The 14,906-nt window shown below is 39.8% G+C and overlaps 1 protein-coding gene across 3 annotated transcripts; it reads left to right on the top strand.

Annotated features, from left to right (window-relative positions):
* The first annotated feature begins 274 nt into the window (after window positions 1-274).
* Window positions 275-13,095, top strand: LOC311096881 (uncharacterized protein). 3 transcript variants are annotated; one of them, XM_084136289.1, is made up of 4 exons: window positions 275-575; window positions 4,625-6,795; window positions 7,486-7,791; window positions 8,107-13,095. In XM_084136289.1, exons 2-4 carry the CDS (start codon window positions 4,641-4,643, stop codon window positions 8,370-8,372), a joined length of 2,727 nt encoding a protein of 908 aa, XP_083992415.1. In that variant the 5' UTR covers window positions 275-575; window positions 4,625-4,640; the 3' UTR covers window positions 8,373-13,095. The 3 variants fall into 3 exon arrangements, with proteins under 3 accessions (XP_083992415.1, XP_083992416.1, XP_083992417.1); XM_084136290.1 differs by lacking the exon at window positions 275-575 and adding an exon at window positions 2,252-2,471; XM_084136291.1 differs by lacking the exon at window positions 275-575 and adding an exon at window positions 3,583-3,747.
* Window positions 13,096-14,906: the final 1,811 nt, after the last annotated feature.

Below are 14,906 nucleotides of genomic sequence, written 5' to 3'. Positions count from 1 at the left end.
GGAACATAGTTGCATGTGATTCTGGGCCCAGGATCAACTTGCTTTTTGCCATTTTAAAATTTCAAACTTATTTAGAAAAGCAATTTTCTTCATGACAAACTGGTTATCTTGTAAAAAAAAAAAAAAAAAAAAAAAACCGGAAAAAAAGAAGGAAAAGCATGTTTTGCTGCAGCTACGTTATTTGGGCAGTATTTCGTCACAATTTGTTTGTCATTGGTCTAGGATGATGTCATCTTCACAGAAACCCCGCCCCCCACATAGCGCGCTGTCTCATGCACACGCACAGTATACAGAAGCGCACATTGCATTGCGCTGGCGTACCCATTGTTATTGTGTTAATTGTCCATACTGATGAAGTCAAACGTGTTGAACAGTATGAGGATAAACTGCCTGAATGTCACATACTGATGGACATCACTGGATTTGTAAAGTGTAACCCGTACATTAAGGCAGACCATAGATAACCGCAGCTATGTAAATGCCTCGCGGCACTGGAGCGGTATTGTCGCGCGGAGAAACACAAGGATCTAATTTATCACAAATAATGACGATACAGCGGATGTACAGATTATAACGTAAGTCATTTCTCCTCCTCGTTTTATTTTCGAGGCCTTCAAATGCAATGATGTATCTCTGTGTTTCATGATAGCTTTAAAATAGCTACTTAATATTTTATTTTCAACAAAATGTCGCCTAGTAAGTAAGTGCGAGCTTTATTGCAGCTATTGTTTATATTAAAAATCCATTATAATAATACAAATAGTTAATGGTTTGGAGCTTAAATAAACGCACCAAAAAATCTACGCAAAACGCTCGAATTGTAATGCGAATAACCTACATTTGAAATATAATTAGCATAATTTCTCTAAGTGCTTATATTGAAATTGTAGTGAAACTGAGCTTAAATGGCGAAGAGATTTGGGCTACAGTAAAAGCGCATCCGAATTTGTCATCAGCATGGCCTAACAAGTGACAGTCAATACTCAATACAGTTGCAAATATGTAGCGGACGCTCTTGTTTTCTCTTTCATTGACTAGTTTAGGCCTAGATAACATTGTGTTGGTAATCATTCTTCTTTTTGTGAAACATCTATGTAAGCGTTTGTTCAGACGTCGCATTAAGCGCAATGCTTGGTCAGTTGTAGAAACATTAGAAACAAAGGCTCCTGATTACTCTGATCTCGCTTTCCAGTGAGAGTAACTGGAAATCCAGGAGCAGTGAACGCAATGACGTTTGACGATGCGCGAAATCATTCCACTGGATTTCACCTTCTTATCCTGTTAACCTTTTCCCACAATTTTTATAATGGCTTAAAACAATGCACTCATTTCATTAGGCAAAGAGTTGAGCAAGCCCATGCATCTGTCGCAGACTGTTGACTCCAGTAGTGAATGTAAAACATGCCTGGATATCCATGTTAATGTACCCCTGCAAATGCTAAATACATTAATAAAGTGAATAGGCCTATATATGAGTAGCCTAATGATTGAAATGCTTGTGTTGGCTATGTGGCCTTTAATTTGTTTGAAAAGGCTGGTTATGGCGTCACGAAATGACGATTTAGCTCATGAATCATAATTAGCCTAGGTTATGCACAAATCATTTTAAATGTCACAGTTTTGACAATAATCGTATATTTGGCAAAACTTCAAAATTCTCATTAGGCTATTTGACCAATTCAAATGACAAATTTAATTTATTAACATACGTAACTCCTTCACTGACACTTTCTTGTCACACTATTTTGTAGGTCACTGGATATATGACCAGCAGATGAATATTGAATATAACTTGTTGATCGAGTGGTAACATTTCTGCTTTGAGTATTAGGGGCTCTGTGATTTAATTTGCCTTAATATAGCTTTTAATGAAAAAATAACAAATTCCATTACCTGTTTGTCATCATATCATAAAACTGAAACTTCCTCTTAGTCTATATCAGTATTACATCCCTGTCACATACGATTTTATAAAGTGGTGGGGACAAAATCAGCAATGGCCATGAAGCTTTATTTTTTTCTTTCTTGCTGTATGTCAGATGTACATGTTTTGTTTTCATGGTTCAGTTATCATTTTGCCACAACATTACTGTATTTATACAACCACACACTGTTCTTTGTGGTGATATCAGTGAAACCTGATCATTGTTTGTAGCTGTGTTGGTGCTCAGTCGGTACCTGAGCTCATCGATGCTGATGCTGTACATCTCTGACAGAAGCACATGCTGATGCCCAAGCGAGTGCTGCTGCACGTGATTCATTGCAACAACAAAAAAAAAATACACATGTGGTTTGTGTGTGAAATACTGCTGATAAGGTGTTTAGTAGTGAGTTAAAGTGATTGGAGTGATGTTGACTTGCAATATGACAAATCTGGGTCAATGTAACCACCCACCCCCCTTCACCACCACAGGCTACAAAAGGCAAGACTGAAAAAAGCAAAGAGGATGAGGATACCATCACCAGGCTCTGTGCGTGAATGTATGCATGTGGAAATAAGAGCATGGTGTGCTGACTCTGTCCTCGGGTCACTCTCTGTATGTGTGTGTGTGGCTGTTGTGTTGGGGTATATGTCTGAAGTGCTGTTGTGCATGCCTCCCTCCTACACGAGTTCAATCCAGCCATGTCACATCCTGTAACTGTCCTCTCTGTGCTGCTTTATATTCTCTTTTACACATACTCACACACACTTTTTTCGTTCTCTCCTCTGTTTTCATCCTTTGGTACTTGATTCTTTAAGGAATAAAAATGAAGATTCTGTTATTATTTACTCATTCTCTTGTTGTTCCAAACCCATATTACTTAATTTTTTTCCATGGAACACAAACATGAAGCCGATTTTCCACGTTCTTTTCCATGCAATAACTAGACTGTAGAAAGACTGAAGCTTTTTTTGCGTCATAAAGAATGCAGAACCATTATAAAAATTGTTAAAGGGTTAGTTCTCCCAAAAATAAAAATTTTGTCATCATTTACTCACCGTCATGTCATTCCAAACAAGACATTCGTTCATCTTCGAAACACAAATTAAGACATTTTTGATTAAATTTGAGAGCTTTCTGACGCTTGAAAAAGTTCTTAAAGACATTGTAAAACTAATCTATATGAATTGAGAGATATAGTCCGAATTTTATGAAGAGACTTGGTTTATATGCTAAACAAAAGGAATTTAGGTATTTATTCACATATAAACATTGATCAGCAAACATAAATAGAAGCTCAACCGAACATACTTGATGTGCGAGAACAAACCTCATCGGTTCTTGTGGAAGCTCTAACTTGCTGCGTAACATAAGAGAATGAACTTCATTGGTTCTCACATGTCAAGCAAACATGCTTGAGCTTCCGTTTACCTTAACTGATGTGTGCGTTGATGAATGTTTATGTGAATATGTGATAAATCATATGGATTAGTTTTATGATCTCTTTATGAACTTTTTGAAGCATAAAGTGGTAGTTGCATAGCTGTCAATGGAGGGACAGAAATCTCTCAGATTTAATTAAAAATATCTTAATTTGTGTTCCGAAGATGAATGAAAGTATTATGGGTTTGGATCGACATAAGGGTAAATGATGACAGAATTATCACTTTTGGGTGAACTAACTCTTTAATGTAACTTGTACACTATATTCCAAGTCAAACTAAAAATTAAGTCATTATTCAGTCTTAATTTAGTGCAATTTCTTGAGCAAACATTTTCTTATTTTGTGCACCACTGAAGAAAGAAAGGTTTATGGGTTTGGAGGGTGAGTAAATGATGACTAAATGTTCATTAATAGCTTATCTATTCCTTTAACCTTCTCATTGTCTTTCCATTGATATTCCATAATGTCTAATACTAATGTTTCAAACTGTCATTATTTAGAATAATGAGCTGGTCTACTCTGCTCTGTGGAGGGGTGATTAGTGCAGCCATCAGATTATATCTCTATTATTAGACAAATTCTAACATTATTCCATTAACATTCCATTACAAATTATAACATTATTCCATTCATATTCCATTACATGTTTTACTATAACGGATGTCTTCAAGATAAACTCTTTAAATGCCTTATTAATCTCTAGCAAAACAATGACCTCTCTTTAACAGTCAAGTAGACAAAGTTGATGTGTTGCAAGACAATGATGATAACCAAGAATATCAAATTATGTCAATATTTCCCAGATGTGACATCATTACAAAGCTACCCAATTTATACAATTCTTTACATGGTTTGCTTAGTGCTTGTAATGATTATTTTATGCCTTTGATAGATGTGAACCCCTGGCATTTATGTTAACAAAGGTAATGGGTCAGAAAGATTTTTCTGTTACATTAGGATTTGTCTTACTGACAAGTCTGTGATGTACCCTGTGTGCTGTTCTTTATTGTTTCACAGTGTTTAATTATAAGGAAGGTTGTGAATGACTAACAGAAGACTGTCTTCTGTGCTTACCTCATCACAATTGTTGATGAAATTCTGTGTGCTGTGACTAATATTAACTGTATGCACTACTCACATAATGTATGTCGTCTATGTGCACATTTCTAATTTATTATTCATTTCTAATTACACAAGTACCAAAGTAAATGAGCACTGATTAATTTGCCTTTTTTCTCTCTGCTTCCTAACCACGCAGCTTTGCTCAGCCCCAGATGCCTCCGCTCCCTCTTGACGAGCGTATAGTGGTTATTCAGCGCCCCAAAAGTTTGGCATTGCGCGTGGCCTCCCCACCAGCCACATCACAGTCTTCCTCCCACCGCCCAGCCAATCACAACGAGCCCCCACCCCGCTTACCACAACCCCAACTCCAACCACCCCGTTCCTATCCAAGTTCCAACTACTTGTCTCTGGAATGCAATCGCAGGCAATCGTCCCATGTTCAGAGAGATAAAGGAGAACGAGGGGCTCCCTTTGAGGGCAGTGGTCACAATGCTAGCCATTGTCACAGCAATGGGATTGTAACTTTAGGTCCCAGACCTCACAAGCACACTCATACCATTGACATTAAAGTGTCTTTAGACCAAGGTGGAAGAGGAGGATCTTACATAGACAAAGGCCGCAGCAGTAGTCTTACCCGAAGTGGAAACATCAAGGGGAACAGGACTAAACGGGTGTCCCTGCACTTGGATTCAGGGCAAGGGGAAAGGAAATGCAAAGGAAAGTCTTCCGAGTCAGTGGAGAAGCAACAGAACCATCATCAGAGTCAAAACAGGACTCAGCACAGTATCCATCATCCAAACCAACTTACAGTCTCTCCTGGAGGGATCTTGGAATTTGTACCTGCCCAAAGACAGCAGTCAAAATCCAAGCCAACCAGAGAGAGAGATTTGTCATCAAAGTCTTGTCCTGCGACTGCCAGCTACTCATTGCACAGTGAGAAGGACGTATCATCTTTAGGAAACAAAGAAAACTCCAAACTGGGACCCGGCCACCAACTGCCCCAAGCCCACAGCCTATCCCGTCACCACAGTTCAACCCCATTACCCCATGCTGCCATCCTAAGCCCTCACTACCCTGCTGTTCCACCCTCACTCCCTTCCCGAGCCCCTTCCTCCTACCAGCACATTAGTCAACCCCGTCCCTCACGCACTAGAGAACATCGCCCCCAAATTCTTCACGCTTTGCCTCTCTCTCCTACTTCCTCCCGAGGAGGCTTCCCCAGTCCTGACCACACATGTACTATTGACTTTTCCCACCCTTGTGGCTGTTGGAGGTTGGTGCGTTGTAGAAGAGGTAGAGGTAACTCTGCAGGCTTCCACGGTCGTAGTACAAGCTCGTCCTCTTCGTTTTCCCACGCCCAAGGAACAAGTGCTGCCAACGGAGGTGGCGAAACCATGGGATTGAAGACTTTAGGAGGGTGTCTGTCTACTGCTTCCACCACCAACACCTCCTCTTCAAACAGCACTGTCTCTGACTGTCGAACAGGGCTGCTCAGACCTTTAGGTTGTGCATCCTGTTCTGGAGAAGCTGGAGGATTTGAGAGCCCTGCTGCTTTCCGTAAGAAGCTGGTTGGTGGTTGCTTACCCTGTACTCCCCTGTCCTCATCTGCACCTCTTCGAGCACTCCAGAGTTGTGTCAGTGGGTGCAATCCCAAAGCAAGCCAAACTGGCAGCTCCACATGCAGCTACTGCAGTAGTGACCCTATTGTAGTGACCTTTAACCCACACAGAGGGAATCCTCCCAACATGGGCCGTAATATTGGAGCACATACCATGGGAGGATACCAGCCTGATGATGACGATTACAGTGTACGCACAATCTGGCCCGAGGAGTTAGCAAAGAAGATGACTCGCTCTAAAACCCAACCTATCCACCATAATGCAGGGATTAGCATGGGCTCAGGAAGGACTTGCATGGGCCAAAACCAAAATAGTGGCAATGGCGGAAATCCTGTAATCCTTGACTGCCGGAACCTTATGGAGTTCACTCGCTCCCAGTTGACAGATCAGGCAGGACGACGTAGGCTCCAGCAAGGCAAGATGGCGGTTTTGGACTTTATTGGATCAGGGAATAGTGGGGACCAGGGCAGAGATTCCCTCAAGAGGCTATGGAACAAAGGAGCAGATGCTTGCATGGGGGATGGCAACGGGTTTGATGACGAAGTGCTTCCACAATCCCCATCCCTACGATCTCCTTCTCCAAATTCCCCTCCATCCTTCTCTCCCCCACCCTCTGCTCCTAGCACACTTATTAAGCCCAAACCCAAACAGAGAGAGAGGGAAGGTGGACACACCTTACCCTCTGCACAGTCGCTCCACTTGGTCCTCAACTCACTCAACAGAGAACAAGATGAGGAAAATGGACGAGGTAAAGATGCTAATCTGCAAGTACACAGCAGGTTGAGTGACATCTTTATAATGTGTTGTTAATGATTGACCACTCAGAGAGATGAGCACAATCTCTTCACATTGATAATCCCACTTGAATGTACTGACCTTGATTTCATTTTCTCATCTTCCATTAGGCTGTACGACTTTGTGCACTGATAGTATTCAAATTAAAATGATAGTTCAGTTAATCTGTGGGGTGCATAATCCTCGTTAGTTTAGCTTCAAAAGATCGCCAGAGTGACATAACCCATGATGCTTTTGTAATGTAACACAAGTTCAATCGAAATGTTTTTCTGATTAAACCCTTTCTAACTTTAAAACTTTTCTTTGGATTTTAGAAGGTTTTATCCTCTCTTTTATGTCTTATTGAAAGTCAAAAATTAAGTTTTGTGAAAGAACTAAAGGATAATAGCCATTCTATGGGGGGGGGGGGGGGGTGATGAGACTTCAAACAGGAAAGATAAGGAGGATGGATTTCTTCTTACATAAGGGCTTGATGACATTATACTCTGTGCCATATTTAAATGACTGAAAATAATCTAAAAACATTCAAATCCTTTTCCAGCATACCAGCACACCTCTCTAAGATGATCACGTTGAATAAAATATTTAACAATAGAAGAAAACAAATGTAAGCAATAGTATTGTTTTGTTTTGTTTTTGCCAGTGCACCTTTCCCTCCCTCTTTCCTCCTCCCTCCCAGCGTCACTGTCTGAGGAGAGTGTAATGACCCCAGATGTGGAGAATGCTGTGATCAGCCCCATCCTCCCTTTCCTTTTTCTGGGTAACGAGAGAGATGCAGAGGATTTGAATCTACTGCTTCGTCTCAACATTGGTTTCGTGGTCAATGTCACAACCCATCTTCCCCTCTACCACCTGGACACAGGCTTGGTGCGTTACAAAAGGCTCCCTGCTACTGACAACAGCAAGCAGAACCTGCGACAGTACTTTGAAGAGGTTTTTGAGTTTATCGGTAAGAGAACTTGTCAACTATTTTATAGTTTAAACATTTACAGACCCCATGAAATGGCTTGTCAAATGCAGTTTTCTGTCCTGTGAAGACTTTCTTATTGAAGCAGGAGGTGTGACCGGGATTGTCCCTTTCTTTTTTTAATAGCCTTATAGCCTTTAGCGAAGAACTGCAGGTGGTATTACGGGGGCAGGACATTCTGGCATTCTGGCAGGAGAGCATTTGATTGGACCAATCTGTGTAGTGCAGGATGAGTCCTCAATATTTTTGGTTTGTGTTGTTTTTGATGTGTGCCATACCTTTTTTTTTTTTTTTCAGAGGAAGCGCACCAGTGTGGGCGGGGCGTTCTTGTGCACTGCCAAGCAGGCGTGTCCCGCTCAGCGACTATTGTCATTGCTTACCTGATGAAGCACACCCTCATGACCATGACTGATGCCTATAAGTATGTGCGGGGTCGGCGACCAATAGTCTCCCCCAACCTCAACTTCATGGGCCAGCTGCTAGAGTTTGAGAGAGACCTCAACTCTGGGGTAACACCTCGCATCCTCACCCCCAAACTGAGTGGCCTGGAAACACAAGTTTAAAAGGGTGGACAAAGAAAGAAAAAAGAAAACAAGAGGGGAGAAGAAAATAAATAGAAGATGGAATTAATGAAGAGAAATGACTGGATTGAAAATTAGGGTATGATTAAAGCTGTTTAACAGAAGCAAATAGTTGAGATGATATAAATAACCAGAAGATGCAAGCAGTTTAAAAGAAATAGAGAAAAAGAGTTTTTGGTCTGTTTTAATTGAAGTACCTCCGCTCTTTTAAATATAAATAGCACTTATATTATTTGGAAAACTGATATTTCACCTACCCACCCTGATACTCTGTTAATGATGTGCCAAGTTTTAATTCAAAATAATTTAATTCACTTCAATTATTATTGTATTACTATTATCAAGTTTGGTTAAGTTATATACGGTTATTTGGGGGAAAACAAATGCAATCAAAGTACTCTATGGCTGTCAAGCACAGAGACTGTGAGATGTATTGAGACTCAGAACTGTGACGTGCATCACATTCAAGACCCAAGAGCTGTAGCAAACATCAAACTCCTTTCCCACTGTGCACAGAACTTTTCTAGACAGATTATGTTTGATTTGGGAGCTCATTTGAAAGTGCTTTTTTGGGTTACTTTTGCGTTAGCTGCATGCCAACTATTTATAAATTTCTCCACTGACATGAAGATTCATTTTGCCTTTGATATTTTTTCGATACTGCTATTTTTGTTACTTGATTTTACTTCTTGAATCCTTCATCTTAGTGTCTTTGTGTGGGAGGTGTGCAATAGAGACTGATGTTGATGTGGAAGTGGAACTGATTTCATTTATTTTTCGCTCTGACATTGTTTCACTAATGGACATTTTTCATGGGACATGAACCAGCCACTATAATGGCAGATAAAATCCAAAAATCATATTTTTTCTATTTCTTGCTTATGATATTGGACAGAGGGCAATTTGTATAAAGCACTGTGTAATGAAAAAAAAAAACATGTTAAAAGCAAAAGTGCACAATAGACCATACAATAGTTTTTTTAATTCTCTTTTTTATTTAACTGACTAGTTGTTTAACTTTGTGCAGGCAGTGCAACGGCTTAAATTTACACATTTAATTTGATTTTTGTGCTTTCTATGTCTTATTGCTGTCTTTTTTGTGCTGCAAATGGTGTTTTGAAATTATGAGGACAAAGATCATGTTGAATCGAACGCAAAACCTATTTTACATTTTTAATAAGGGATATCTACACTGTTGATTATTGTGCAAAATTACTGTGACTGGATTGGGCCAAGTCATCATAATGAATCTCTCTCTTCAGTATGGTTTGAATTTGCATTTCAGAATTGCAAATCAAGGTGACAAGTAGATATTTTTTAGTTTTTGCAAAATCAGCAAAGTACCACGACGATAGTGTGCAGATGTAGCTAAAACTGTGCTTTCTGTCATTTGGTATTCAGTTCAAGGCATAAGAAAAATGAACACCCTTATCCTTTAATGTCGGCACTATTTTTAAACACCCTGCCTAATTTGAATATGATCAGATTTTAGTGCTCTCAGGACTGTAGGCAAACAATCTGGTTTTGTATTACGTACCACAAAGGAAACCAGAGCCCCTTCCTCCATTTGAATTCTTCCTTCATTTTCCTAACTTTGTTTTTCTTTCTCTATGTTCTCTTAGAGACTATGCATTGTTATTGGAATACATTCTGTGGAAAATACTTGGTTCACTCAGCTCACTGTGAAACACATTCTTCTTCCTGCATGCTGTCAAGTTTTCAGCCTTGGTCCCTGAAGCCTATTCTCATCAGTCTTGACAAGCGAGGAGTTTGTCTGCCATTTCTGAGCTCTTATCTGCCTCACTGAGCCATTGGGCCTTCACACACCACTGCTGTGTCTCCATTAATTTACTCTGCCCAGCAGTGCATGACAAAGTATACTATTTTGCATTTCAGTTCAAATATGCTCCAGTTCAAAACCCCCTATAGTACCTACAGTAAAGACTTGTATAGGTGTCTTCTTATAGGTACAAGACCACAGAAATGCCCCCAAAATCTGTCTGATCCACCTAAAGCTGGGTGCACACTGTACGATTTATAATAGTCCTTTCTGACTGTTGCTTGTTAGACTGTACGAATATGATTCCAGCTGTAAGCCGTGTCACACAGTAGGATCTCAGCTGTCATTAATGTCAAACTGTACGGCAGTCAAGACGTGTTAAAACGGACGCACACAAAAAGACTCGTCCAGAGTTTTACATCATCAATCCGTGACACGTTCAGTGACATGAGCCGCATTTACATGTGGGATAGAAATGGTGACTAGCAAACAATCTCTAGTGTTAGTATTGATCATGGCTTTTCTTAAAAACCAGAAGAAACGAAGATGTGTGTGTGGAGCAAGTGGTGGTTGTTTGTTGTCCTCACTAATTGCATCATGAGGTTCTGCGCTCCTATTGGTTTTTTATTTGACACACTGCATGACTGCACCTCAAAACTTCTGACACTGCCTGATTTTTGTAAGATTTGATCGCAATGGCTGTCAGCGAACATTTGAAACTAGCGATCAGAGGAATATTTTAGGATTCCGAAAATTTGACTCAGCAGGCCAAATCATGCCTAAAATCATACAGTCTGAACCCGGCTTAAGATGGCTGTTATGAACGACCAGTTCAGTGCCATTGCTTTGTTATTTTAGAGTCAGCTGCTGCTTGTATTTGTCACACCGTGACTAGCTGACTGTTTTATTCTGTCTCTTTCTGCTGACAGTGCTTTTGTCTGACACTGTAGCTTGATTATGCCCAGAGGAAACGATTAGGTAAGCAACACCTAATAAACAGGTGTCAGTGAGTTGACAGAGTGCTGATAAATCAGACAAATTCTAATCTAAAAGGCAGGATTAGGCAAATTTTTAATTTAAGAATCGGTATCCCTTTAGTTCCTGAGTTTGAGTTTGGTTTGAATTGACCACATGACACTGCATATTGAAATGACATGGAGGAATTCAACACAGAAATTTAACACACAGTTTACAATACATGCCCTGGCGAAATTAACTAGTGACAATTTTCATTGCTAAACAGATCCTTTGGTATCTGGCATCAGGTACCTTCTTCTTCCATTATTTCTTGTAACATTTAATTTACCATTTCAAAAAACTGCCAGATCCCCCCACCCCATCCCCCATCTCCGCATGAGTAAATGTATAAAGTGTATTATAGGTGAAAAAGTAATGCCAGGGATGCCTTTTGGTACAATAACCGTCTTCCGAGTCAATGTAGCACCTATCAATGGAAAGAAAATGAAGCACTTGGAAGTCTTGTAAATGTTTTGTTTTGGATTTGTTTTGCTCTATGTTATATCTGTTTGCGCAAAAGTGTATGTGTGTGTGGACACAAGAAGTGAATCTGTGTGTGTTTGCTGTGTGCTAGACATGTTGAGACACGAGAGTAATGTGAGTTCAACCTTCCTACCATTTCTATCAAGAATCCCAACCTCAGGCCTGTTAAATGTCCATTGGCACAACTCAAGCTTCGCTGTTAGCTTGCATTTGTCAATGCCATGAGCCACTGCTGTATGCCTTCTTTAACCTAGATTTGCTCTTCCAGACATTGGGGGAAATTTTACCTCTTTGTACATTCAATCATACCTTTCACTGTAGAAACAAATACCAGAATCACCTGGCAACACTGAATGAATAGCGCTGGACATCATAGATTGGGTGAATTGCTGTTGGCTGTCCACATCTTGAGAATCTCAGTGTACGAAAGCTGAATTTGTTTATAAAATGTGTGCAAAGCGTTGAAACTGGATACTATATATGACCAGTGTTTCCTGTGTTGAATAATCTTATATACAATATATGGTTTGCACATAGAAATGAACTAAATGTAAAGTTTTGTGTAAAATTAGTTTGGACATGTTGTAAATTTGTGAATTGATTCTTTCTGTGACTTTATTCATGTATGTAATGCTTGTTCTTTTTTTTTAAATTATTATTATTATTATTACTATTGTTATTATTATCTAATTTTTGTGCCAAATATTGAAATGAAGGTTGGCTTTGAAGGTTGGCATCTTTAATATTGACAAAAAGAAGTGCCCTCTAGGATAAAACATGTTTGAACTGCTCAGTTATCAGTTATCGTTTTACCTTGTTCCCCGGCGATATGATGTTGTCATACTCTGTTACTGTAACTTTACACTTTACCTGCAGATTTTCTTACCTAAACTAAACTGCTAAATTGCTCATTGAAGATGTTATATTTTCACATGTTCTTTTTTGTTTGATCATGGCAATTTTATCAGTGACTCTTTGGATAGAGGTTTATAGAGATCCCTCGAGGGTTGAACTTTGATGTACTTTGAATGCATGTTGCTCCAAACTGACCTTCCAGTCTTCTCTCCCCTTCCTACTGACTCAGCCGTTCTCCCCTGTGAGAATTCAGTGCCCGCGCTGCTTCAGAGAGAAGACGGACATGGCAGCCTGTGTTGGATTGACCATATACTTGTGTGTACTTCAGTTTATCACTGACAAATGATGGGGCTTCATCCTTTTTCCTGTTTAAAACATTACTGTGAGAGACTGTGATACTGTTGTGAAGCAAAAACGATTAAAAGTGTTAGACTGATCCTTGCCGGTAATGACTATGAGAATAACATACCTCTAAAAAAAAAAAAGATTGGCTTGTTATAGAATTATTCATCGATATGATGTTCTTGCAAAGCTAAAATGATTTGTCGAAATAAATTTTTTTACAACAAATTGGCTATACTGCAGTGTTTCTTTTTTTATATTGCTTGTGACACGAAACAAATGTGGTATCTTGTTGCATTAGTCAAACACTCCCGTAAGCCCACCCTAACCAGGACCAGTTCATTCAGAACCAGGGATGTTGGTTTGGAAATTATTGGTTGTTAGTCAATGAGCTGTCAGATTACCATTGACAAATCAGCAGTGTAGCCCACCAGTTACATAATTGTTAGCTGCTGTGTTGTGCGACTGCGCTGTGATTTGGCACCCCAAGGGCTTGGATCAATAGTCAGCATGGTCTAATACAGGACACCTATCATATCAAAGTGAAACCTAGGTGCTGCTCTCTCCGGGAGAGACCTCTCTGGACTCGGTTTGCATTGGCTTTTCGGCGGCGTCCTTGTCGCAGTCTAATATACTCCTCCTATAGGGATCCCTCCTGTGACCGCCTACTTGCAGGCCACTTCAGCGTTAACGTCAAGATGATAGAACAAAGCTGAAATGGTAGTGTGCCTGAGAGGGATGAGGAAAGAAACTGGGGCAAAGGCTTTTAGAGTGTGTGTGGAATCGTGTGCACATGTGAGAGGCCAGCATAAGAATGCTCAAGGCAACGCTGCTGATCTGTGTCCCCAAAGTCCCCATGTAATATTGGTGAAACTTGATGACTCAATTGTGTAGCCTGGTCTTGAGGGCATGAATGTAGAATAATAAAATAAGTGCAAGTTCTCTATAATAATTAGACGATGATAACTGTACAACAGTTGATTGGCTGAGGGTTGTTCCAAGAGTGCTTAAATAGGCCAAACACATACTTAACACAAGTAAGCAAGCATTTGTGAGTGCTTGACCAGTGCACATTGTTGCGTTTGGTTATGAATTGTGTGCCTGACACATTTTGGAATGCAACGATGTCGCTAGAATCTAAAGCAAGGTAAACCTGCCAAGTGCTTGCTGGCCATACAATCCAAAAGACAGACTGCTAGTCTGTTCATCAGTGGTGGAGACTTTTCAGTGAATCTTTCTGCAGGTTAGCCTACATAGTTAATTCAGTAGGTGAATAAGTTATTGATTCAATGATTTGTTCAAAAACATTGATTCTTTCAGAAACTAAAGTGATTGTGACTGAATTCAGAATAGCTTGTTACTACTCTCAGTATTTCTCCCATATCATTGGCACAGAGTATGCCATTTTGAATTCAGCCAGTCTTTGACTGAGTCAGTGAATCGTTCACTTAAGGGAATCGTTCAAATCACTGATTGATTCAGGAACAAACACCTCTAATGTGTGTTGCACAGGGATGCAAAATTGTATATTCTGCTTTGTTTGAAACTATTTTCGTTGGAGGAGTAAAAACAGACAAGTAAATAGCAAGCAATATTGTGTCACTCAGCATTGATTTCTGTTTATTGAACAGTTCTATAAAATCAAAATCCCAATTCCAATCATGGTGTTGTTTTGCTGCAGGTAATTATGTGATTACCTGCTGCTGAATCCATGCTGATATTCAGGCCAACAGGTATCTCTCATGTGATATTTCTAAATTCTATATTCTTTGCTTTGCTTGGAAAAATGACTTAATCATTCTTACGTAATGATAACTTTGAATACCTCCGATAAGGAAGAATTCAGTCTTTGTGATTCAAGGCACGTTTCACTAAATCTCTCTGGAGTCAACAAACATGTTGCCCAGCAACACTTTTTTTTTTAGGTGTAGCCCATCACTGATCAAGCAAGAACACATTGTAAGCTCAACATTTCTGCTGAAACTGACATGTAATACCTCAGTCCAGGCGTTTTACAAATTTCAGAAGGCCTGTGGGTA

The sequence above is a fragment of the Abramis brama genome (genome assembly GCF_963993115.1).
Source record: "Abramis brama genome assembly, chromosome: 15".
Lineage (NCBI taxonomy): Eukaryota > Metazoa > Chordata > Actinopteri > Cypriniformes > Leuciscidae > Abramis > Abramis brama.
The sequence above is the reverse complement of the archived record's forward strand: the minus strand, read 5'-3'. Positions and strand labels throughout refer to the sequence as shown.